We start from the raw sequence: 26,056 nt of genomic DNA, 5'->3' as shown, positions 1-26,056 counted from the left end.
TTTTGTCTTTGTGAGTTTCCTGTTGAGAGCTTTTTTTTAATTGCCTTTTTGAAAAGGGCTTTGCTTTGTAATTCATTCTGTCTCTGCTTTTTATTTGGAGTGTTCTTAGACCATTTACATTTAATGAAAATAATATGGTTGGGTTTCAGTGTTCCTTCTTGCTGTCTGCTTTCTGTTTGTCTCATGTTTTGGTTATTTCTTTTGTCATTTTTCCCCCTCCTTTGTTTGGATTAAGTATATTTATTTATTTAATTTTATCTCCACTATTGTCTTAACAAGCCATATGTATTTTAAAGTGGTTATACTAAGATTACAATAGGCCTTTTAACGTAACACATTTCACTTTCAAATATTATAACACTTCACATGTAAGAGCCTTACAATGGCATTCTTATATTTTTCCCTCTAATCTTGTGTGCTGTTGTTTTCATACATTTTTCTTATGTGTTAAAAACTCAGGTTACATTGTTGTTATTTTCATGTAAACAGCCTTTTGTATTTTAAACGATAATTTGAAATTATTTTTAAAAATCTTTTGTGGTTATACCGTATATTTGCCATTTCTTTTGCTCTCCATTTCTTTGTGTAGATTTGAGTTTCTGTTCAGTATCATTTTCTTTGTGCTTGAAGAACTTGCATTGAAGTGAAGTCGCTCAGTTGTGACCCCATGGACTGTATGTAGCCCACGAGGCTCCTCCATCCATGGAATTTTCTAGGCAAGAGTACTGGAGTGGTTTACCATTTCCTTCTCCAGGGGATCTTCCCGACCCAGGGATTGAACCCCAGTGTCCCGCATTGCAGGCAGACGCTTTACCGTCTGAGCCACCAGGGAATCCAGGGAACTTGCATTAGGATCGGTTTAAATTTTATCGTAGTAGTATGGCCAATGTTATGGCATCAGTATTGATTGAATTTTGACAGCACATACTTGACATTTTTCTACTCCGTCTTCTGCATTATGGAAAGTTAGTGGGGGCAGTGGAAGAATGTAACTCATATAGAAATAAGTGAATGCAGATATGTAATAAAACAGATAAGAGTGGCATGAGTCTTTCCTACAATATCCTAGTGCGTTATTGGAATCAATAAGAATTTACATACAGGGGAGCAATTGAAGTAGTTTTAGAAGGGTAGATAAGATTTTTAGGCAGAGAAGGTATTTGATAGCATTGCAGGGGGAGAGAATAGCACTAATAAATAAATGTCATGCCATTGGTGAGAAATAAGTTTAAAAACTTAGATTGGACTCAGATATGGAGAACCTGGAAAGGTCTGTCTAGTGAAGATTGCAATGGTGAGAAGTTGTGGGCCATTTAAAGTTTTTGAGTAGGAGGATTGAGTGGTGCTTGTAGAGGTGCTTAAATGAGTCAGGGGGTGCCCTATTCATTAAGATCTTAGTTTGAAAATAGACTGCTTAAGGAGAAAAGAAATTTATTATAAGAGTATTAAATTACTCATAAACTCAAAAGGAAAGCTGGAGAGCTTGTCTCGGGCAGTTCCTGGGGTCTTACTATCAGGAATGAATTGATAGTCTAATCAGGATGCCACCTAAATGAAAGCATGTCATCCATTTTTTCCCCATAACTTTGGTCATTTTTTTCAAAATTCAGAATCCCTGGAAATAGTTTATTGGCTTATCTTGGTTGATGTCCATTCATCTGTGAGGTGATAATTTGGCATTTTTATAGATAGTACTGCCTAAGCAGAGGAGAGGTAATTTCCCAAAAGGAAATCAGTGCCGTTACTGAAAAGTGGGGATAGATGTTTGGGAGGCCAGCAAACAACTACTAAATAGTACATCATAATGAATTAAGGAGGAAAGCCTAGAGATTGGAATTCTCATTTGGGAGGCTTTCTTCTGAAGAACTTCTGAAGGGTAACAGAGATCTTAATAAAAGGTAGTGGCTGTGTGATTGGCTAGTAATGGTTTTGATATGAAATACTCTGGAAGTGGAATCTAAAATTTAGTTTCAAATGCTTCTTACTCCTGTAAATATATAGATAACTAAAGTTAACAAAAGTTAAAGAAGGTTGATGACGTATAGTGGAAACCTGGCTTTGTTACTAAGCTATGTGATATAATGAGCAAATTAAATTACTTAACTTTTCTGAGCCTCGAGTATAATTTGGGTTGATAATTATTTTAGGATAGTTGTGATAATTCAATAAACTAAGAAAAATGGTGTAATATAAGAATAATTCAGTGAATTTTAATTCTCTTCATTATTAAACAGAAAAACAGGATTTCTTTTGATTTTTCTTTTTTTTGTTAGGAGATGCTTTAGGGAAGTGCTGTGCTTTGTTACTTGATATTATATACTCTGTACACTTAGTATTAAAACTTAATTCCTTTATGTTTTGAGATTTTTATGGAAACAGAAGGGAAACATTCTGGATTAGAAATTAGCTTGAGTTAGATTTTTTAAAATAGGCCTTTTATTTTTATAATTTTAGACTTAGAGAAAAGTACAAAGATAATACAGAGAGTTCTCACATACCTTTCACTCAGCTTCCTCTAATGTTAATATTTTAAATAACCATGGTATATTTGTTGAAATGACAAAGTTAACATTGGTATGACTATTAATTAAATTACACATTCTCTTCAGATTTACCTGATTGTCCACTGTTGTACTTTTTTTCAGTTCCAGGATCCAATTCAGGATACTACCTTAGATTTAGTAAATTCAGATTTTTAAATTCCACTTCTGCAAACCACTTAACCCGTCAGACCCTCATGCATAAATTTTGACTTAAAGGATATCTATCTGAACCACCATTTATAGTGCTGATGTTCTGAGTCTGTTTATATCTGTCACACAGTGTGCCCTGTTTTTATTTTTGAAAGAGATTCTAAGATCTAATCCATATACCAGATCTTTTGACAGTAAAAAAAAAAAAAAATTCCATTTATATCTTATAATTTTGCTTTACTATTAAAGGAAAACTATAAATTTATTGAGATTTGGGAAAACTTCAAGAACTTTTTCTTCCATTTGAACAAAAATGACGGAAAAGCAGGGTTTGTGTCTATTCAGTTGTATAATAATTGAAAGGAAAGTTATAAAATATGAGTATTGTTAAACTGCCTGTTTTGAGGGGCAATACTAGGGAGGGCATAAAGCTTAGAAATGTAACTTGAAAGTGAATCTTCATGTAGTGGAATTTAAAATGGAAATAATTGAGAGCAGATATATCTTTTCTCAAATAATCCAAAGTATTTCACATAGCTGCTTGTTAGTTCTTCTCAGGTTTGGGCACGGTTTGGTATAGGTTAAATTGTTTATATATTTTAAGTTGTCCCTTTTTCCTTCCAAGCTATGTCTGTGTTAGGGAAAATATCATATTGGAAATAATTTCAAGACAGTTGTATTTTATCCTACAGATTCTCCTGTTCAGAAGTTGTTGAACCTACCAACAATCTTGCCTTATGAATAATCAACTTTAATTTTATAATAGGTTCAGTTAAATAACTTCATTATTTTTAGGGCCATTGCAGTAGTATTTTGATTAATTTTCTTATTTAAATTTACTTTTAATAATTGGGTTAGCTTTTGTTATTCTAATCCAGTGACTCTTAACATGCTACACAATTTTCACGCAGGTGGCTAAGGATTACACTTTGACAAAATATGAATGTACAGCAAAATTTTGTATATAGTGTCTCAATTTCTGCTTGTTAAAACCATATTTTTCATTGTTTACCTGTGTAATTTATATATTCACTCTGACACTTTTTTTTACTCTGACACTTCTTGAATGCCAACTCTCTATGAGAGATATTGTTAGGTATATAAGATTCAAAGATAAATAAGGTAGCCTCTGCCTTTAAGGAACTCAGTGATAGGTGAGATAAGTAGATGCTTAAATAATTCAGTACGATGAGATGTGTTAGTTGAGCATAAGCAAATTTTAAGAAAGTATCACACAGAAAACCAATTAATTGTGCCCAGAAGAACTGGATTGGGAAAAGTTGCTCTGTGGAGATGACAACCAGAAATCAAAAAGCAGAGGAGTTTGACTTAATAATTTTGAGCACTATGTTTTATCTGCATATTTCATTTAATCCTCACAAACCTCACATGACTTAGAGGCTTCCGTGGGGGCTCTGTGGTTAAGAGTGTCTGCCAACGCAGGAGATGTAGGTTCGATTCCTGGGTTGGAAAGGTCCTTGGAGAAGAAAATGGCAACCCACTCCAGTATTCTTGCCTGGGAAATCCCATGGACAGAGGAGCCTGGCTGGCTACAGTCCATGGGCTCACAAGAGTTGGACACAACTTAGCAACTATAACAACAACAATTTTAGAGTTGGGAAAACTGAGGTTGGAGAGATTAAGTTACTTGTCCAACAAGTTAACTGCCAACCGTAAGTATGTTGGCAGATCCAGTTTGGGGACTTAGATAATATGATTTCAGGACCTGTGTTTTTAGTCACCGTGTGTTCACCACTCTGTAGAAAGAGGAGCACAAGTGATAAACTGGGAAGCCCCTGTCATCAGAGCACAGGAAGTTGGAAGGAGATGAAGATAAAAAGTAGGTTGTGTCAGACCATACAGTTTCTTAAAAGTCACTGTAAGGATTTTTGTTTCAACCCTAGTAAAGTGTAAAGGCATTGAGCACTTAAATCAGATTTGCATTTTGAAAGGTCATTGGTTATAGGAGACTAAATGAGTTGGAGGGGGGCCAAAAGTGGATGCAGTGGCACCCTGTTGAAGTTCATGATAATAAGTAGCCCAGGTAACATAAATAGCCTGGATGGAGCAAATAAGTGATTGTTGGGATGGAGGAAAGTGGGCTGGTTTAAAGAAAGATACAAAAGGGTAAGACTACAAGACGTGGTTATGGCTACATATTACTTATACATTCTATATCTTTATCAATGCTCAAAATTAAACAATATTTATAACTGCCCCATGAAGGCTCTCCTACCCAATGACCCAGTGACATCTCATTTATTTGGCTACATTGGGTTTCGGTTGCTACATGTGGTATCTTTCGTTGTGGTGTGCAGGCTTCTCTCTGGTTGTAGCACCTGGGCTACAGAGCTTGTGTGCTCAGTAGTTGTGGCTCTCTGCAGCTCGTGGGATCTTAGATCCCTGACCAGGAATTGAACCCACGTCCCCTGCATTGGAAGATGGATTCTTTTTTTTTTTTTGGAAGATGGATTCTTAACCACTGGACCACCAGGGAAGTCCCTCCAGTGACTTCTTTAACAATATTATTTTTGCTTTTTACCTTTTTCCTTCTTTTCAATTTGACATACTTAACAGTGGTTCAGAGGATTGATTCTGTATTTTCCACCATTAATTTACCATGTGGTTTTGAGAAAGGCATGTGACCTTTTGAAACCAAATACTCTTAATTTCTTCCAATCCTAAAATTTTGTAATTATATATAATATTTATAAGTAGGTTGAAGCACCAGACATCAAATGAGTTCTCTGTCAGTTAAGCCTGATGGCAGTTCCTGTAACATCAAATTTATCTCATTGGTGGCATTTCTCAGTTGTATTTATCATTTCTAGTTATTGGTATAGTAACTGGTATACATGTGTGTTTCTTTTGAGGGAAGACATAGTAGACAGTATAATGTGTCTGCCCATTCTCTGTAAAGAGACAGTTTTTCTTTCTCTAAAGTGATTGAACATTTGACTAAGTTGGCTCGTTTCTAAGCTTGAGCCCTCTGAGTAACAGATGTAGGGAAAAGGGCGTTATGGTATTGAAGCAGTTGCTTAAAGCCAACAATGTCCTTTTTGTGAAAATCTGAAGGTTCTTTAAAGATGGAATACCATGACATCATCACTGTTCATCTAAGGAGCATTCCTCAAGTAATACTGAATATGCTGTGATTATCAGTACCCTTCCCCCTTCTTTCTATTGCTTGACTGATGTTATTGTCAATTATTTGACTTTTTGCAAATGTGGAGCAGTTACTTAATTCTGAAAATCCTAAGAGCCTGAGATTTTAAAGTATATTGGGTTTTAATTCTAGTTTCATCAACTTTCTTAGAGATTTGCGTTTTAGGATTGAATAAAATGATTTCATCCACAGAAACTGTGTTATCTTTTACATTCAGCCCTCAGTAGCCTAATAAATGATAAGCTTCTCTGGTCTATTTTAATGGAACAGAAACAAATTAGATCTCATTTGCTGTTTATAGGATTCTTAATATCTTTTACTATTCTCTTTTAGTAGGAAAGATATGGTGAGTTATAATAATGATATTTTCCCTGAAGAACAGATTAGATATCTTTAAAATATAATCTAATAGTCTGGTTTTTTCTTTTGTAAGGAAGATTATTGCAGTCTCATAGAACTTTTTACACATGCTTATATCTTTTAAGCCTGATCACCAGTCCATCCTAAAGGAGATCAGTCCTGGGTGTTCACTGGAAGGACTGATGCTGAAGCTGAAACTCCAATACTTTGGCCACCTCGTGTGAAGAGTTGACTCATTGGAAAAGACCCTGATGCTAGGAAGGATTGGGGGCAGGAGGCGAAGGGGATGACAGAGGATGAGATGGATGGATGGCATCACCGACTCGATGCACGAGTTTGGGTAAACTCCGGGAGTTATGGACAGGGAGGCCTGGCGTGCTGCAATTTATGGGGTCGCAGAGTCGGACACGACTGAGTGACTAAACTGAACTGATAGTTTAGCAAGCTGTATTAGTACTGTACTTTGGGTATTTATGTACTTAATATTTATGTTCGGCAGAAATTAAGGAGTTTATGGTTAGGGTTGCTGTGAAAGTTCCTCTCTGCTGTTTTCTTTTCCCTTAGTTTTTCATGACAGCTTTTGAAGATGAACAAGATTCAAATCAAGTACCTTTGTCAGTTTTACACTGATGACTCTATGTTAACTCTAGCTTAACAGTGTAAAGTGTAATCTTTGCAGAGACTACAGTTGAGTCTCAAACAGCATGGATTTGATCTGCATGGGTCCACTTATATGCAGGCTTTTTTCAGTAAATACATGTAGGTACTGTCAGTGTATTCTCTCTTCCTCATGATTGTCTTAACATTTCTTTTTCTCTAACTTACTTTATTGTAAGAATACAGTATATAATATATATAGCATACAAAGTGTGTTTAATTGACTTTGTATTATCAATAAGGCTTCTGTTCAACAGTAGGCTATCAGTAGCTAAGTTTTTGGGGTTGTTGTTCAGCTGTGTCTGACTCTTTGGGACCCTATAGACTGCAGCATGCTAGGCTCCCCTGTTCTTCACTGTCTCCTGGAGTTTGCTCAGATTCATGACCATTGAGTCAGTGATGCTCTCTAACCATCTCATCCTCTGCCACCCTCTCACATTCATTGATAGTGGTGTTCTATAGTGTTCTGTATATTTTCAGATTACTTTTAAAGTTCTGAAAGGAGTGTTGGAGGCTCTCAGTATAATTATAGGCTTGTCCTATTTCTCTTTATCAGTTGTATCAGTTTTGCTTCATTTTATTTGAAGTTCTTTTGTTATTCAGGTGAATACAAATTTAGGGTTTGATAATGGCATACCAATATTATGTAAGTCCCTCCTTATCCCTTGTGGCTAACCCAGTTCAGAAATCTGTTGTCTGATATAATGTAGCCACTCCAAATTTCTTTTGTTTAGTATTTTGTATTTCTTTTAGATCTACTGGGAACAGAGTCACCTTTTAAATATATTATTCTACTTTCTGGGACCTCCAGTGTTTCTTGGCAAAATCTGTGGTCATTCAAATTCTTGTTTACTTTTGTTTTTTAGCATTTTGATTATGATGTGGACAGCCCTGATTTTCTTTGAATTTTTCCTGTTTGGAATTTACTGAGCTCCTTGAATCTCTAAATTTATATCTCTTGTCAAATCTAGGAAGTTTTCTGCCATTACCAAAACAATTTTTTTCTCTACCAATTTATTTTTCCTTTCTTTATGTGAATGTCAGTGATGTAAAACTTAGTTTGATATTGTCCTATGAGTCATTAAGGCTCCATTCATTTCTTTCAATCATTTTTTTCCTTTTCTTATTTCATTTTAGATAATTTCATTTGCTCTCCTTTCAAGTTTACTCTTTCTTCTATCATCTCTGTTCTCTGGTTGAGACCATGCAATGAATTTTTAAAAAATTTTCTGATACTGTATTTTTCAGTTCCAAATTTTCCATGTGGTTCTTTTTTTTAAAAAATAGTTTTTCTGCTAAGAACTTTGTTTTTTCAGTTGTTTCAAGAGTGTTAACCATTATCTCATTTGATTATAATAGCTGCTTTAATTTCTTTATGTGATAATTCCAACATGAGTCATCTTAAAATAGGCATCTGTTGGCCCCCTTTTCACTTGATAATTTGTCACACTTTCCAGTTATGTATATTATTTATTTGCTTTTACGTGAAAAGTAATTTTGGATTTTTTCCTGGACATTTTGAATATTGTCATTTCTGATCCTGGTCATATCCTCTGGAGAGTGTTGATTTGTTCATTTCAGACAGCTACCGGTTAGATGGCAAGTTCTGTCTTACTTTCTGTGGAAACTAGTTCTACCGTCAATTCTGTTTTCAAAACCTTTGCTGTGCTCTTTGGATTTGCCCTTCAGTGTACCTCTCAGTGATAATCTGAGACTTGGGCAGTGGTGTATATCATTGATTAGGTCCTCTTTAGCATAGTCTTTGCTGCACCTCTTTGAGTCTATTTACACAGACATAAATCATAATTGTACTGGTTTGTATAGAGAATTGCTAAGTCACTTCAGTCGTGTCCGACTCTGTGTGACCCCATGGATTGCAGCCTAACAGGCTCCCCCGTCCCTGGGATTATCCAGGCAAGAACACTGGAGTGGGTTGTCATTTCCTTCTCCAATGCATGAAAGTGAAAAGTGAAAGTGAAGTCGCTCAGGTGTCCGACTCTTAGCAACCCCATGGATTGCAGCCTACCAGGCTCCTCCGTCCATGGGATTTTCCAAGCAAGAGTACTGGAGTGGGGTGCCATTGCCTTCTCTGTGTACAGAGAATTAGGGGATCTCTTTTCCAGCTCTCTCCTCTCCATGATTTCCCCCATGCTCTTCAGTTTCCAGGGCCTTATTCCCAGTTCCAGAAAGACATGTTTCTGTCAGAGCTTTTAGACCTCTGCATTGTACAGCTCCCTATATCTGGGGTTGCCCTTAAGTGAAGTGGGGAAAGGAGAGAGATGAGGGGAAAAAAATAATGGGAATTCCCTCTCATACTTTCTGGATGACAAAGGCCCTGTTTTCCCAATTTTTCTGACCAGAGAGATTGGTTTTCTCATTGCGGTTTTTTTCTCTTGCTGGGACAGTGCTATTCTATGGCTGAGGAGAGAAAAAAGACCAAAAAGAAGACATTCCCTCCTGCCAATCTCCAGATCACAGGATTCCCTTTTCCTGGCCCTTTGGACACGGGGAGAATTTCTTTAAGTGTTTTTTGTCAGCACCCTAAACATAGTTTCGTAACTTAGATCACATTCTTAGGTCAAAACTGGGAGATAAAGGGATAAAGGAGAAAAATGGAATGAGAAGACTCATGGCTATACTTTCAAGTTTTGACTCCTCTCCACAGTCATTTACATTACCTGTTTTTGGAATGTTTATATATATCCTTTGGTCATTTATATTTTGGTGGATTCGTTATTTCTTCAGTGATTTGGATGATGCCACCATATTTAAGGAATAATAACCCTTAGTTTTGTGTGCTCTGGATATTTCAGTTTTTGTGTTCAACTCAATTTTTTATATACAGATTTTTTTTTAATGAATTAGTCTTTTGTAAGTTAAAGTGCTAATAACCTTTTAGATGTTCTCTCTAGTTGGAGTGTGTGTGCTTCTAGTTGAAAAAATATATTCTATTTTTCTCAAAAATTTTTTTAATTTTTAGAAGTGGTTGGTATAAAAATTCAGATAATATAGATGTCTAGGTTAACAAGTAATGCTGTTCATAGCCTTACTTTATCAAAGAAAATGTTACCATTTTAATACACATCCTTCTATACCTTGTTCATAAATTTGTTGTATATACTTATATATTTTAGATTTTAAACCTTTTTATTTTTTAAAGTTATTACTTTGAGGTATTATATACATAAATGCATCCATTTTAATATAGTTTGAATTTGACAGGAGTGATTCTGTACTGAAATCAAAATAGAGAACATTCTAGAACCCTAGACAGTTCCTGTGAGCCCTTCTGTGGTCAGTTCCTCTTTTCTTCCCGAAGCTGATCCAAGCAACCATGAATCTTTCACTGTATACTAGTTTTGCCTATTTGAAAATTTATCAGGGATATCATATAGTTTTTACTGTTTGATTTCTGGCTTTTTTTTTTTTCCTTGAGAATAATGCCCTTTTTTTTCTTTTTTGGCTGTTCCACCCCTCCTCCACCTCCTGACCACATGTGGAATCTTAGTTCCCTGACCAGGGATCAAACCCACTCCCTGAGGTGGAAGCTTGGATTCCTAACTTCTGGACTGCCAGGGAGTTATGGAGCATAATGCTTTTGATAGTCTTCTGGGTTGCTGCATAGATCAGTAGTTTATTCCTTTTTATTACTTTTAAAAGAATTTCATTGTGTGAATATATCACAGTTTTATTTTACATATATATATATATATATATATTTGTTGATAGATGTTTGTATTATTTGCAGTTTGGGACTATTATTAATAAAGCTGCTATGTACAAGTCTTTGTGTGTGCCTTTGTTTTTATAACTTTTGAATAAGTGATAACTAGTTAAGGAACTGTTACATCACATAATAAATGTTTATTTAATTTGATAAGCGTCTGTTAAATGGTTTTCTAGAATGGTTGTACCTTTTCAAATTGCCATCAGCAGTGTAATGAGTTCCAGTTCTTCACTTTGTTTTGATCTTTTTATTTAATTTGGGGGTGGGGGGAAGTGTGCGCAATGCTTATGGGATCTTAGTCCCCCCACTGTGGATCAGCCCAGGCCCCCAGCAGTGGAAGCGTGGAGTCCTAAGCACTGTACCAGCAGGGACTTCCCCCAGTTCCTCACTTTGTGCACTTATCATTGCTTATATTTTATGTAAGTGTTTTTGATATGGGTTCCTTAGAGTTGGATTTTTGTGTGAAATGTTAAGGGTACATTTGATTTTTGTAGGTTTTTCTCCATAGGTTTTGTACTGTTTTTGCAATACCACTGCCACTGTATAAAAGTGCATATTTCTCTTCCACCACATGTCAGTGTGTGGTGGATTTTTGCTGTTCTGATAGGTATAAAATTAAATCTTAGGATAGTTTTAACTTGTATTTCTTATACTTTGAGTGATGTTGAACATATTTTCACATATTTAATGACTGTTTCTTTTCTTTGTATTTTTTTCTTTCTTCTGTGAACTACCCATGTCTCTGCTGAGCTGTTGGGATAGTGTTTTCTTTGTGTGTGTCTGTGTGTGCGTGCGTGCATGCTGTTTTTAGAAACTGTATATTAAAAAAAAAAAACAAACTGTATATTAAGAATGTAAGATTGTCAGATTATTGTCTTGTTTGTTGAAACTTTTTACATATTAGAAATACTAACCCTTTGTAAGTGTAAGTTTCAAACATTTTTTTCCCCAAGTTTATTATTTGTCCCTTTTATTTGAAGTCTTTCCATGGCCCCTCCTTCCAAGTTTAATATTTGCTTTTCTAACTCGTATGTAATTCTGATGTTTAGTTTGAGAAACAGGTGTTTTATTTTTTTTTCCAAATAGCTATTGGTGTCTCTCAACAACACTTATTTTTCTCAAATACTTTTCTTCATTCATTGATTTGAGAGGCCTGGTTACGCCATTTAGCAGTAGTGTTTATATAAGGTATGTGATAGGGATATAATTTCTCTAATTTTTTCCAAATGGGTTCTTAGTTCTCTCGACAAAATTTGTTTCTTCTTTAATTGTATGCTAAATTCCTAGGTACACATACATGGGTTTGTTTCTGGACCTTTTTAGATACCTGCTTAAAAGCTTTATGAAGTGGAGGAGAGTTAGAATCTAATGACATTAATTAGGAGGCAAGTGAAATAGCTTTGGGAGATTTTTTTTTAATTGGTGAATTTATTTAGTTAAGTGGCTAACATTTAATGTAGTGCTTACTATGCCTGAATACTAATCTATGCTTATATTTATTCATTTAACCTTCACCAACCACTGTATTAGGTAGGCTATTGTTTTCATTCTACAGTTTAGGAAAATAAGGCTGCTCAGTTCACAGCTTGTAATTAGTGTTGCCAGGACATATTCAGGTAGTGTCATTCCAGAACCTAGATTCTGAAGCTTCTCAATTATGACAGCCATTTTTTAAATTAGGTAGTCTGATATAGAGGAACTGATAACCAACAAATTCCCTGGTAATTCTGCTGTTTGTAATATCTACTTACTAATGAAGCAGATTTGATAAAGGCTATATTTTAATGTGAGTCATGTTTATAGAGAAAGCAGTTAGTTGTCTGTTAAATTCATTACTTTCTCCCATTGCATTTTTCTTTGGAATGTCTGTATAAAGAGTTGATTAAACACTGGCATAAGAAAGGAAAAGAAAGACAACTTACTGAGTTAAATTCTTTGTGTATTTTCTTACATTTGAAAATCATTAATAGATGGGAATCTAACCTTTCTGTTGTTAGAAACTTCCTATGGGTACACATTAAGTTGGCATGCATACTTTTTTAATAGCCTGTGTCTTCTGCCAGTGGGCTCACTACCTGAGAATTAGGTAAGGATTAGATAAACCTTCTAAGATGTAAACATTTATTTAATTTTTAAATTGTGTGTCTGGTAATGCTTACCCTATGTGTGGTTCAGTTCAGTCGCTCAGTCGTGTCCGACTCTTTGCGACCCCATGAGTTGCAGCACGCCAGGCCTCCTTCTCCATCACCAACTCCCGGGGTTCACTCAGACTCACGTCCATCTAGTCAGTGATGCCATCCAGCCATCTCATTCTCTGTCGTCCTCTTCTCCTCCTGCCCTCAACCCTTCAGCATCAGAGTCTTTTCCAATGAGTCAACTCTTCGCATGAGGTGGCCAAAGTACTGGAGTTTCAGCTTTAGCATCAGTCCTTCCAGTGAACACCCAGGACTGATCTCCTTTAGAACGGACTGGTTGGATCTCCTTGCAGTCCAAGGGACTCTCAAGGGTCTTCTCCAACACCACAGTTCAAAAGCATCCATTCTTCGGCACTCAGCTTTCTTCATAGTCCAACTCTCACGTCCATACACGACTACTGGAAAAACCATAGCCTTGACTAGACGGACCTTTGTTGGCAAAGTAATGTCTCTGCTTTTGAGTATGCTGTCTAGGTTGGTCATAACTTTCCTTCCAAGGAGTAAGCGTCTTTTAATTTCATGGCTGCAGTCACCATCTGCAGTGATTTTGGACCCCCCAAAAATAAAGTCTGACACTGTTTGCACTGTCTCCCCATCTATTTCCCATGAAGTAATGGGACCGGATGCCATGATCTTCGTTTTCTGAATGTTGAGCTTTAAGCCAACTTTTTCACTCTCCTCTTTCACTTTCATCAAGAGGCTTTTTAGTTCCTCTTCACTGTCTGCCATAAGGGTGGTGTCATCTGCATATCTGAGGTTATTGATATTTCTCCTAGCAATCTTGATTCCAGCTGTGTTTCTTCCAGTCCAGCGTTTCTCATGATGTACGCGTATAAGTTAAATAAGCAGGGTGACAATATACAGCCTTGATGTACTCCTCTTCCTATTTGGAACCAGTCTGTTGTTCCATGTCCAGTTCTAACTGTTGCTTCCTGACCTGCATATCGGAATCCTTTATTTTTTTAAGCCCCACAGGTGATTGTGATGATGAGCCAGATTTAGGAACTCCTGCACCAGCAGATTGGAGGAGGCAATGGCACCACCCCACTCTGGTACTCTTGCTTGGCAAATCCCATGGACGGAAGAGCCTGGTAGGCTGCAGTCCATGGGGTCGCTAAGAGTCGGACACGACTGAGTGACTTCCCTTTCACTTTTCACTTTCATGCATTGGAGAAGGAAATGGCAACCCACTCCAGTGTTCTTTCCTGGAGAATCCCAGGGACGGGGGAGCCTGGTGGGCTGCCGTCTATGGGGTCACACAGAGTCGGACACGACTGAAGTCGGACATGACTTAGCAGCAGAACTAGCAGATCACACTTCTTTCTCAGTGAAATTCTCGGCCTGAAGTAACTTTATATATGCTATCAGAAAATGATCTTATACAAATTATTCTTAGCAGCTTTTCCTGACTTTTTTCTTCTCTTATTTCTCTACAATAGCTTATGCCAGCGTGGCTTCATTCATACAGATGAACCAAGGATTGGGATAGCAGTATAAAATTAGAATCAGACAGCTGATTGCCCAGCAGGATGCCATCAACCAACCGTGCGGGCAGCCTGAAGGACCCTGAAATTGCAGAGCTCTTCTTCAAAGAAGATCCAGAGAAGCTCTTCACAGATCTCAGAGAAATTGGCCATGGAAGCTTTGGAGCAGTCTATTTTGTAAGTGTTAAAGGCTGAAGTCAGTGACCAGACTACTTAAAATTCAGTCATGGAAAAATAAAAAATAATAATATAAAGAGACAGAGGCCATAGTTCATTTTATAGTCACTTGTATTGCTGTGTGTATATAATATGACAGTAGTTTTAGTTATTGAGTTTCTTGGCTTATTAAAAAATGGGAATGAATGTATATCCTCCTGAGCACTTCATTCACTTGGTTCCATAAGTTTTGATGTGTTGTATTTTTTTATTCATTTAACTCTCAGTATTTCTACCATGCCTTATGACTTCTTTGGTACATTGGTTTAAAAGTATGCTGTTTAATTTTTACAGTCTTGTGAATTTTCCTTTTTTTCCTTTTTTTGTTATTGATTTCTGACTTAATCCCGTTGAGGTCAGAGAAGATACTTTGGATGATACCTATCTTTTAAAATCAGTTGAGACTTGGTTTTTGGCACAACATGGTCTATCCTGGAAAATATCCCATGTGCACTTGAGAAGAATGTGCATTCTGTAAATCTGGTTGGTTTATTAAGTCCTCTATTTCCTTACTTATTTTCTGTTTGGTTGTCCTCTCCTTTCGAGTATTGAAGTCTTCAGGGCTTCCCAGGTGGCTGAGTGGTAAAGAATCTGCCTGCCAACGCAGGAGATGTGGGTTTGATCCCTGAGTTGGGAAGATCTTTTAGAGAAGGAAATGGCAACCCACTCCAGTATGCTTGCCTGAAAAATCCCATGGACAGAGGAACCTGGATGGGCTACAGTTCATGGGGTAGCAAAAGAGTTGGACATGACTTAGTGACTAAATAACAGTTGAAGTTTCCAACTGTTATTGTAGAACTGTCTATACATAATGATCTGTCCATAGGTATGTGAATGTTTACAATTATATCTTCTGGATGTATTGAACCTTTATTAATACATGATGTCCTTTGTTTTTAATAACATTTTTGAATTTAAAGATTTTTTTATTTACAAAAGTCCACAAAAGTCTTTTTGTGGACCCAATTTTTCATTTCTTCTAAGTAATTACCCAAGATTTGTTGAAGGTGTATATTTAGTTTTATGGCCAATTGCCAGACTTTTTTCACTAAGTAGAAAGTTTACACTCCCATTTGCAGTGTATGAGAATTCAGTGTATGTATCCTTGCCAGCATTAGATGTTGATGGTCATTTGGAGTTAATTTGATGGGTGTATAATGGTATTTTAGTTAGGTTTTAATGTGTAATTTCCCTAATGATTGGTGATGTTGAGCTCTCTTTCATAGGCTTAATGGCCATTCACATGTCTTTGGAAGTATCTGTTCAAATATTACATCCAGTTTTTTAAAATTGGGTATTCTTTTTTAATTGAGTTTTCAGGATTTCCTTGTGTATCTGGGTTACTTGATCAGTCAATGTATCTTTTGTGATTATTTTCTTCTAGTGTGTACACTGGAAAATTTTGTTGGTGTGATGATCTATGTATGTCAAATAGCTAATATTTGTAGGTTATAGTCTTCAGATCTTTTGAGTCTTTTGATTTTGCTAGTTTGTTTTTGTCTGTGTGTTGTGTCAGTAACTGAAAGAGGTGTTTCAAAATCTCCACTGATATCTATTTTGCCTTTTAGCTCTATCTTGTTTTATTTTTTACATTTCTAATCTGTTACTAGAAATATACAAATTTAGACATACTGTATCTTGTTGAATTGTCCCATTACCATTAAGATTTCACTCTTTACCTTTTACAGTATTTCTTGCTTTAAAAATCTACTTTTGATATTATTGATAGGTTTCCTTGGCTAATGCTCACATAGTATTTCTTTTTCCTTTTCATTATGTGAGAGCATCCTTATGTAGCCTTTGTGAGTCTGATATTTTTGGCCCAGGGACTGTTTTTAATACAGATGCCTGCCACGTCTTTCTTCGGTGTATGGTGACTTTTATCCTCTTGATAGTGCACTGGATGTTGAGCAGGGCCTCCTGTTTGCTCTGTAATTGTCACAGCCCTGTTGGAGATAAGGTCTGCTTCCCAGTTATTGCAGTGGAAGCCCCCAAATTGGTTTCTGAGCTGTGGTATGAGGTAGGTAGGAATGGGGTGCTTCTGCTGGGAGTGCAGCCACTGTGTATTCCTCCACAGAAGCTGTCCACCAGGAAGTGGGCTCTGTGGTACAGCCTGCTGTGTGCACTCACAAAGTACACTGTAGTTGGCACTACCCTTGGCCCCACCTCAGTTGAGGAATACAGGCCGTCACCCTGGATATCCCTCAGGTTCTGTGCTCACAAAACCAACTGGGGAGATCCACCACAATCAGGCACCTGGACCTGCCATGGGGGCTACAGAATCAGTCCAGACCCAGGCTCTGCCTCTGTGTGCCTGTGCCCTCAAATCCTTCAGTTGCCAATACTGGACCTCCCCATCTTTGGAAGCACCAGTAATCCCCCGTAACGCCCCTCAGACACTGAGCTTGCAAAGCTGCCAGTAGCAGTGTGAATCCACCAGTGTTGAGCTCATAGAGGTGGGGCCACATCTACTGTGAGCTCCTAGAAAATGAGGCTGCTGTGGTAGGGCCCTGCCTGTCCCTTTACATGTGTGTTAACTTGTGTTTGGTCCCTCACTTGTGTCCGACTCTTTGCGACCCTGTGGATTTCAGCACGCCAGACTTCCCTGTCCTTCACTATCTCCTGGAATTTGCTCAAACTCATGTCCATTGAGTCAGTGATGTCATCCAACCATCTCTTCCTCTGTCACCCCCTTCTCCTCCTGCCCTCAGTCTTTGCCAGTATCAGGGTCTTTATGAAAGAGTCAGCTCTTTGCATCAGGTGGCCAAAGTGCTTCAGCATCAGCATCAGTCCTTCCAATGAATATTCAAGGTTGATTTCCTTTAGGATTGACTGGTTTGATTTCCTTGCGGTCGAAGGGACTCTCAAGAGTCTTCTCCAACACCACAGTCCAAAAACATCAATTCTTTGGCGCTCAGCTTTCTTTATGGTTCAACTCTCACATCCATAAATAACTACTGGAAAAACCATAGCTTTGACTAGACAGACCTTTGTGATTTCTGTTGCGGCCCAGATGTGCATTTTGGGGTGTGGAGTAAAGGGAGGTGGCCAGGACCATCTGTGCTGGTCTCTGCCTGCCCTGTCTCCTGCAGGCTGGTTGCTGGACTCTCTCTCTGAGCCTGTGAAGCTCACTGTCTGTCCCAGCCCATCTCCCAAGAAGTGAAGGGGATTCCCAGACTGAGGGAACTTTGTTCTTTCATAGCTCACCCTCAGGGGCACAAGTCCTGTCCCAGTTCCTTTTTTTTTTAAATTCACCCTACCCTGTTACATGGTGATCATTCTTGCAACTTTGGTTGTATGAGATCTTTTTTTGTTTGTTTTGTATGAAGTCTTCTGCCAGTGTTCAGTAGATATTCTGTGAGACTTCTTCCAAATGTAGGTTATTTTTTTTAACGTTTCATTTTATATTGGAGTATAGCCAATTAATATTGTGATAGTTTTAGCTGCACAGCAGAGCGATTCAGCCAAATATACACATGCATCCATTTTCCCCCAAACTCACCTCCCATCTAGGCTTTCTGGAGAAATGTATCATTTTCTTGCAGGGGCAGGGAACATAAAAGATAAGCCTTATAAGACCCTGTATCAGAAAGCTAAAAAGTGCTTTAAAAAAAAAGAAAAAGAAAATGGGGCCTGTCAGAAAGAAAATGGAGCCAGCTTGGAGGGCCAAATCTGAAAGAATTTGAACATCAGTATAAAGATAGTAGTGAATTATACCCATTTAATAAAAAGGGAATTCATAATTTCCATGATAGAGAAGGATGGATGGATGAAAAGGGAGACCTTTTCCTTAAAATAGAATGCCTGACTGATACATGTGAAGGGAATGGCATAGGTGTTTATGGGGGGGAATCAGCATTTTGTTATCATCATAGTGAACTGTCATTTTGTTTGGGGCTTTAGTGTTTGCTAAATCTAAGGGAAATTTTTGATGAGCAAGATATTTACATGGTTTTAAAGTATCTCTCCACAGATTGCTTGTTAGATACAAGGTAGGAAATGGTAACTTTAACTATACACTTTGGAAAACCAGAGACAATGCCTTTAGTAGGTGAGTAAAATTGGTAACACCAGTGAGGAATGGACACATTGTATACCTCCAGATAAGATACCCTGGGAAGGGCACAATATTCTTCTAGTGTTCTGGCCAGGGGTGTATAATCAGAATCTAATCTTGAAAAACTGTCAGACAAGCACAAGTTTAGTTACATTCTCTAAAAATACCATTGTATATTCTTCAAAAATGCCAGTATCATGAAAGACAAAGAAGGGTTGTGAAATTGTTCTAGATTAGAGGAACTAGTAAGACATGATAAGTAAGCAAGATATGTGATCCTGAAGGGAAGGAAAACATGTTAACGAACATTTAATATTTTTATATTTTGCTTTTTTAAAACACGAATAAATAAAAGTCCTGTCTCGTTTTAACTTGGTCATTTAATTTGAATTCTGTCATTACTATGTTTGGATTTTATTAATAGTCATGTTTTAATTTAACATGTATTTATTAATAATGTATATTATTTATATCAATAAAATGAATGTAATTATTTTATAATGTGTTATTTTATGTATTCTTTATTATGTGGGGTTTTATTTTTATTATTTAAATAATTTTTTTTACTTTTGGCTGCAGTAGGTGTTTGTTGTAGCCTGTGGGATCTTCTGTTGCACAGTGCGGTCTTCTCTCTAGTTGTGGCATGTGGGCTCAGTTGCCCCATGGCGTGTGAGATCTTACTTACCCAACCAGGGATCGAACTGGTGTCCCGAGTTTTTCTACATTTCCTGGTTTGTCTCTTCTCTGTCCTAGAATCCAGTCCAGAATACTACATGGCGTTTAGTGTACCCACTTTTAAATTAAGCTTTGGCCAGTTAAAAGTGTAGCAGTTTATGGCTTCCCTGGTGGTCTGGTGGTTAAGAGTCCACCTTGCAATGCAGGGGGACACCAGTTTCATCCCTGGTCCCGGAAGATCCCACATTCCACCAAGCAACTAGGCCGGTGAGCTGCAGTTACTCAGCCCACATGCAGCAACTGCTGTAGCCCGTGTGCCTAGAGCCTGTGCTCCACAACACAGGAGAAGCCATCACAATGAGAAGCCTGTGCACCGCAACTGGAGAGTAGCCTGGGCTTCCCCGGAGGCGCTAGTGGTAAAGAACCTGCCTGCCAGTGCAGGAGACCCAGAGATGATTCAGTCTCTGGGTCAGGAAGATCCCCTGGAGAAGGAAATGGCAGTGCACTTCAGTATTCTTGCTTGGGGAATCTCATGGACAGAGGAGCCTGGTGGGCTACAGTCCATGGGATCACAAAGAGTTGGGCACAACTGAAGCAACTGAGCATAAACATGCACACACCTCACACATACCTCGTAGCATAGAAAAATTAGCTCAAAATGGATCAAAGACCTGAATGTCACGGTTAGAACTGTAAAGTTCTTAGAAGAAAATACAGGGGTATATCTGCATGTCCTTAGTTTAGGCAAAGGATTCTTAAATGTGGCACCAGAATCATGAGCAACAAAAGAAAAAAATAAATTGACTATAATCAAAAATAAAAAAGTTTTATGCTTCAAAGTCGTGAAAAGACAGCCTACAGAATAGGAGCAGAAAAATTGTAAATCATATATCCATAATCTGATAAGGGACTTGTGTCTAGAATATGTAAAGAACTCTCTTAAATCAATCAAAAAACAATCTAATTTAAAAATGGGCAAAAGTCTGAATTGACATTTCTCCAAGAAAGATGTGTTAATAGCTAAGAAGCACATGAAAAGATGCTCAGTATCATTAGTCATGAATCTTGAAAAGAGTCAGTCACAAAAGACCACATATTACCTGGTTTCATTTATATGAAATGTCCAGAAAGGGCAAAATCTCTAGAGAGACAGAAAAGTAGATTAGTTGTTGCTTGGCGTTGCATGGGCAGAGAAAAGAACAGGAGGGTGTTAGCTAAAGGGTATGGAGTTTCTATCTTTTTTTGTTAATGGAGAAGATTTTTATTGTATAATACACACAAAATTTACCATTTTAACTATTTCTAAATGAACAATTTGGACTTTGTTTTTGAGGTGATGAAAGTTCTAAAATTGACTGTAGTGTTGGTTGCATGTAGTGAATATTCTAAATGCCAAAATTGTATGGTATGTAAAGTATATCTCACCTGTTACAAAAGAAAGGAATATAGCTGTTTAGAAATGTTGATTAAAATAAAGGGGTTCTTAGATAGCAGAGAATATTTTGAAAAAATAAATTTATTATATATTCAAGCCAGAGCTTCTGCGGATAGATCTGATTCACCCATTACAATAAGTAGTGCCAGTTTCCTAACCAATTCACTGGTAATTGAAATTGGAATGTGAGTAAGTTTCCCAAGGCCCACTTAACAGAGTCTTTTTTTTTCAGGCCACTCTTGAGAAATAATTTACAGATGTGCTGTCTTTTTTTAAGTATAAATTATATACCATAAGTTCACCGATTTTGTGTGTGCATTTCAATCATTATCAGTAAATATGAGTTTAGCAGCCATCACCGTAAAATAATTTAGAAGTTTTATCTTTGGAAACTCCTTAAAATTTGAATTGAAGATGAGTTCTTCCAAAAGATGTTTTGAGATGGTTCTGATGCTTTTAGTGAATCCACTTTAATTATTTCGCAGCTATTCTCATGTACCTTCTTAATGTATAGTATAATTTTTTAACACATAGGAGTTTGGGTTTTTCTTTTCTAGTTAAATAGAAACTGGAACTTCTAGTTCTTTCCTGTTATATTTTGTTACTTTTTTTCAGACTGACTTCAGCACTATTAAATAATAATTGTGATAGCATTTTAGCAGTCTTGTCTTAAGCCTGATTAATAGTTGTTTACAATAGAGGTGATTTATCATGTTAAGAAAGGGCTTCCCTGATAGCTTAGTTGGTAAAGAATCTGCCTGTGATGCAAGAGACCGTGGTTCAATTCCTAGGTGGGGAAGATCCCCTGGTGAAGGAATAGGCTACCCACTCCAGTATTCTTGGGCTTCCTTTGTGGCTCAGCTGGTAAAAAATCTGCCTGCAATATGGGAGACCTGGGTTTGGTCCCTGAGTTGGGAAGATCCCCTGGAGAAGGGAAAGGCTACCTACTCCAGTATTCTGGCTTAGAGAATTCCATGGACTGTGTATAGTCCATGGGGTCGAAAAGAGTTGGACAGTACTGGGTGACTTTCATTTTCATCATGTTAAGAATCTACATTTCTAATTTGTGTTTTCTAAGAATGTGGCCTTTTTTGCATTTGAATGTATTTAGAGTGGGGCCCTTTCTACATTTTCAGCATTTATGAAGTGCTTATATATTTATTTCCCCCTTTACAAAAGTGTGGTAAATTATGAAATTTTTTCTAGTAAAAATCTTTTGTATTTCTGTAATTATAGTGTATTTTATCCAAATGAAAAATTCTTCTAATGCTCTATAATATTTAAAAAATTTCTAGAGTTTTCTGGTCTTTATTTGGGCTTCCCTGATAGCTCAGTTGGTAAAGAATCCATCTGCAATGCAGGAGACCCTGGTTCAATTCCAGGGTTGGGAAGATATGCTGGAGAAGGGATAGACTAGCCACTCCAGGATTCTTGGGCTTCCTTTGTAGATGAGCTGGTAGAGAATCTGCCTGCAATGTGGGAGACCTGGGTTCTATCCCTGGGCTGGGAAGATCCCCTGGAGAAGGGAAAGGCTACCCACTACAGTATTCTGGCCTGGAGAATTCCATGGACTTCAGGGATCAAACCCACACCTTCCACAGTGAAAGTACAGAGTCCTAACCACTGGACTGCCAAGGAATTCCCCACTCAAGAGTACTTTAAAGATAGTTCATTGATGTTCTTTTCAGTCTGCCACCATTGTTTCTTTTACTCATATTTTCTTCTTAAGATCAGTTGTAGTAATTTATTCCTTCCTAGAAAACTGTCCATTTCATTGCAATTTCAAAATTGATTAGCATAGGCTTATATGTATATATACTAGTCTCATGTTGTCTCTTTGTTATAGTGCTGTTCAAATTTCTGTTTTTTCCTTTAATAGATCTCTGAAAGTTAAACCCTGCTTTATATTTCTTTCCAAAGTACCAGCTCCTGGATGATTTGATAAGTTTCACTATATGGTTATTGGTGGTGTTTTTTAATGTTCTTCAAAGTCAGTTTTGATGTCCTTTTTGACAGGTAGCTTATGAATGCTTTTATTCTCAAAGAAATTATTGCCCAGATTGTTAATTTTTACAATAATCCTTTCTTTTTTTTTTTAAGGCCCGAGATGTACGCACCAATGAAGTGGTGGCTATTAAGAAAATGTCTTACAGTGGAAAGCAGTCCACTGAGGTAAGTGAGATATTTACATTCTTATTCACATGCTAGAAAAAGACATGCTATTTTTAATTGAGGGTATTTTGAACTTTTTTCTAAAAGTATAACGTACCTGAAAGTACATACAAATACAACATATATCTCAGTCTGTTTTTTTTTTTTTTTCCACAAACTGAGTGTACCCATTTAACTTGTCCCTAGAGCCCATTATCAGCACATTACTGGCATCTTAGAAGCTTCCCAACTTGGCCCCAGTTTCTAATTTTTTTAAACTGTGGTATAATATATTATTCGATTATCAGTTTCTAAAGGAGTAAACTAGGATAAGATGCATTTAATAGTAAATTATATGTATGTAATTTTTTTAATGATTTGGAAATTAAGGGCTGATTATAAAAAACTAGTATGAAAAAATTTTTTAATACAATTATTAATACTACGATGAGTATACTTTAGTTCATTAATATTATGATTAGTGCTTTTCAGTATATTTAATTGCATGAATTTATTTTGTGGAATATAGTCTATTTTTAAAAACTGGGATCTGTAAATCTTTAATTTTTCAACATAATTATTTTTAATTGTGGTAAAATACATATAACATATTTACCATTGTAATCATTTTCAAGTATTCAGTTCACTGGCATTAAGGACATTCATATTGTTTTGTATCCATCAGCACCATTCATCTCCAGAGCTCTTTTTCATCTTAAAAACCTAAAATTCTTTGCCCATTAAACAGCAACTCCCCATTCCCTCCTTCCCTCAGCCCCTGGAAATCACTATTCTACTTTCTGTCTGTATGAATTTGACTAAGTATCTCATGTAAGTGATATCATGCATTTGTCCTTTTGTGACTGGCTTATTTTACTTAACATAATGTTCTCAGAGTTTATCCATGTTGTGGTATGTGTCAAAATTTCCATCCTTTTTAAGGCTGAGTGATATTCCTGTGAGTGTGTGTGTGTGTGTGTTTATCCATCCATTCATCTGTCAGTGAATGCTTAGGTTTCTGTTGCTGCCTTGTTATTGTGAATAATGCCACTATAAACATAGGTTCGGAGAAGGCAGTGGCACCCCACTCCAGTACTCTTGCCTGGAAAAGCCCATGGATGGAGGAGCCTGATAGGCTGCAGTCCATGGGGTCGCTAAGAGTCGGACAGGACTGAGCGACTTCACTTTGATGTTTCACTTTCATGCATTGGAGAAGGAAATGGCAACCCACTCCCGTGTTCTTGCCTGGATAATCCCAGGGATGGGGGAGCCTGATGGGCTGCCGTCTATGGGGTCGCACAGAGTTGGACACGACTGAAGTGACTTAGCAGCAGCAGCAGCAGCAGCAAACATGCAAATACTTTTTTTGAGTCCTTAGTTTCTGTACAGACTTTTAGGTGTTTGATCAGAGTTGGAATTGCTGGATCAGTCTTTAACTTTTAAAGATTTTGGTTTTCTACGTTTTTGGAATTTCATTATTTTATGGTAAATCTTGTTTTCGTGGTGATCATACAGTGAGTACAACAACACTATTATATTACTGTTCCATCATTTTGATACCTAAAAAACTCAATTTCTTATACGGTTACTGTCTCTTATTTTCCATTCTGTAGCACAACTTTAGAAATAGCTTTCATAGGTGCACTTGTACTGTATTGGAATCTGTTTGATTAGTCACACCTAGAATAAAAAGTTTCATTTAGAAGTCATCTATTCTCATCTAATACTAATGTCCTTCTTGACATTATTTTACACTGAAAAAATACTGGGTTTTGTTTTGTTTTAAAAGTGTCAACTATCTTTGAAATTTGAAAGCTGTGGAAACATTTTCTGAGTTTAGAATTTATATCTTACACATTTTATATAAAAATTGTGAACATATTTTGCTTTATTTTGTTGAGGGCTTATGAAATAACATTGGAATTATGTGGTCTTACATTCTAGTACAAAATATTTTCTAAAGTTTTCTATTATGCTAGTTTCCCTGGCTTTGAAAATATGGCCCGAGTCAACGATAAAGATTGAAAACTAAAACAAGGATAAAAATAGACTTCCTAGTTCCTATCCCACACCTGCCAAACCTCTGGAGTCTCTGGATATGGACCTAGTATCCTGTATTCTTAGAGTTCTCTGGTTGCTTCTTAAGAGTAACTATGTTTAGGACATGGCCTAAGTGTCTAAGGTTGTCATGGAGTAGCTTATAACTGAAGGTTTATGTGTATTTCTTGGTATGTGTCATTGAGGAATGCTGTTAGTAAAATATGTAGGAAAATGTTTTTATACTGTTTCCCCCCCACCCCCCTCTGAACTTTCCCATATCAGTTGAGTTGAGTTCAGTCGCTCAGTCGTGTCTGACTCTTTGTGACCCCATAAATTGCAGCACGCCAGGCCTCCCTGTCCATCACCAACTCCTGGAGTTCACCCAAATTCATGTCCATTGAGTCAATGATGCCGTCCAGCCATCTCATCCTCTGTCGTCCCCTTCTCTTCCTGCCCCCAGTCCCTCCCAGCATCAGGGTCTTTTCCAGTGAGTCAACTCTTCGCATGAGGTAGCCAAAGTATTGGAGTTTCAGCTTTAGCATCAGTCCTTCCATTGAACACCCAGGACTGATCTCCTTTAGGATGGACTGGTTGGATCTCCTTGCAGTCCAAGGGACTCTGAAGAGTCTTCTCCAACACCACAGTTCAAAAGCATCAATTCTTCGGCGCTCAGCTTTCTTCACAGTCCAACTCTCACATCCATACATGACCACTGGAAAAACCATAGCCTTGACTAGGACGGACCTTTGTTGGCAGAGTTATGTCTGTGCTTTTCAATATGCTATCTAGGTTGGTTATAACTTTCCTTCCAAGGAGTAAGCATCTTTTAATTTCATGGCTGCAATCACCATCTGCAGTGATTTTGGAACCCCAAAAAATAAAGTCTGACACTGTTTCCACTTTCCCATATAGTAATGAATTATTCTCTAACATTTTATTTTAGAAGGTGTGCACTTAGGGGTTTAAAATCTTCATTTGAATTTAAAAAGCAAACTAAACCTTAATGTTTGGCAGACAATATAAGCCAAAAACACAATAGATTAACTTTGTGCTATGTAAATTATACACCAAAAAGCTACAATTAAGAAAGGGAAGTTGAACTTTTGAAGAAAAATCACTAAATATGGTATATAGTTTTCATCAATATATCTGATGTGTGATTGTAAAATTTTAATAAGACCCATTGATGGTACATTTTAC

General features: G+C 37.2%; 1 protein-coding gene across 1 annotated transcript in view; it reads left to right on the top strand.

Annotated features, from left to right (window-relative positions):
• TAOK1 (TAO kinase 1) overlaps positions 1-26,056 on the top strand; it is a 109,838-nt gene that overhangs the window by 31,551 nt on the left and 52,231 nt on the right. Inside the window, exons 2-3 of the mRNA XM_070390327.1 lie at positions 14,238-14,459; positions 22,766-22,837. Coding sequence (XP_070246428.1) covers positions 14,328-14,459; positions 22,766-22,837 — 204 coding nt within the window. The 5' untranslated portion in view covers positions 14,238-14,327. The remainder of the gene's footprint in view (positions 1-14,237; positions 14,460-22,765; positions 22,838-26,056) is intronic.

The sequence above is a fragment of the Bos mutus genome, chromosome 19 (assembly GCF_027580195.1).
Source record: "Bos mutus isolate GX-2022 chromosome 19, NWIPB_WYAK_1.1, whole genome shotgun sequence".
NCBI lineage: Eukaryota > Metazoa > Chordata > Mammalia > Artiodactyla > Bovidae > Bos > Bos mutus.
This window is presented reverse-complemented; position numbering and strand designations above follow the sequence as displayed.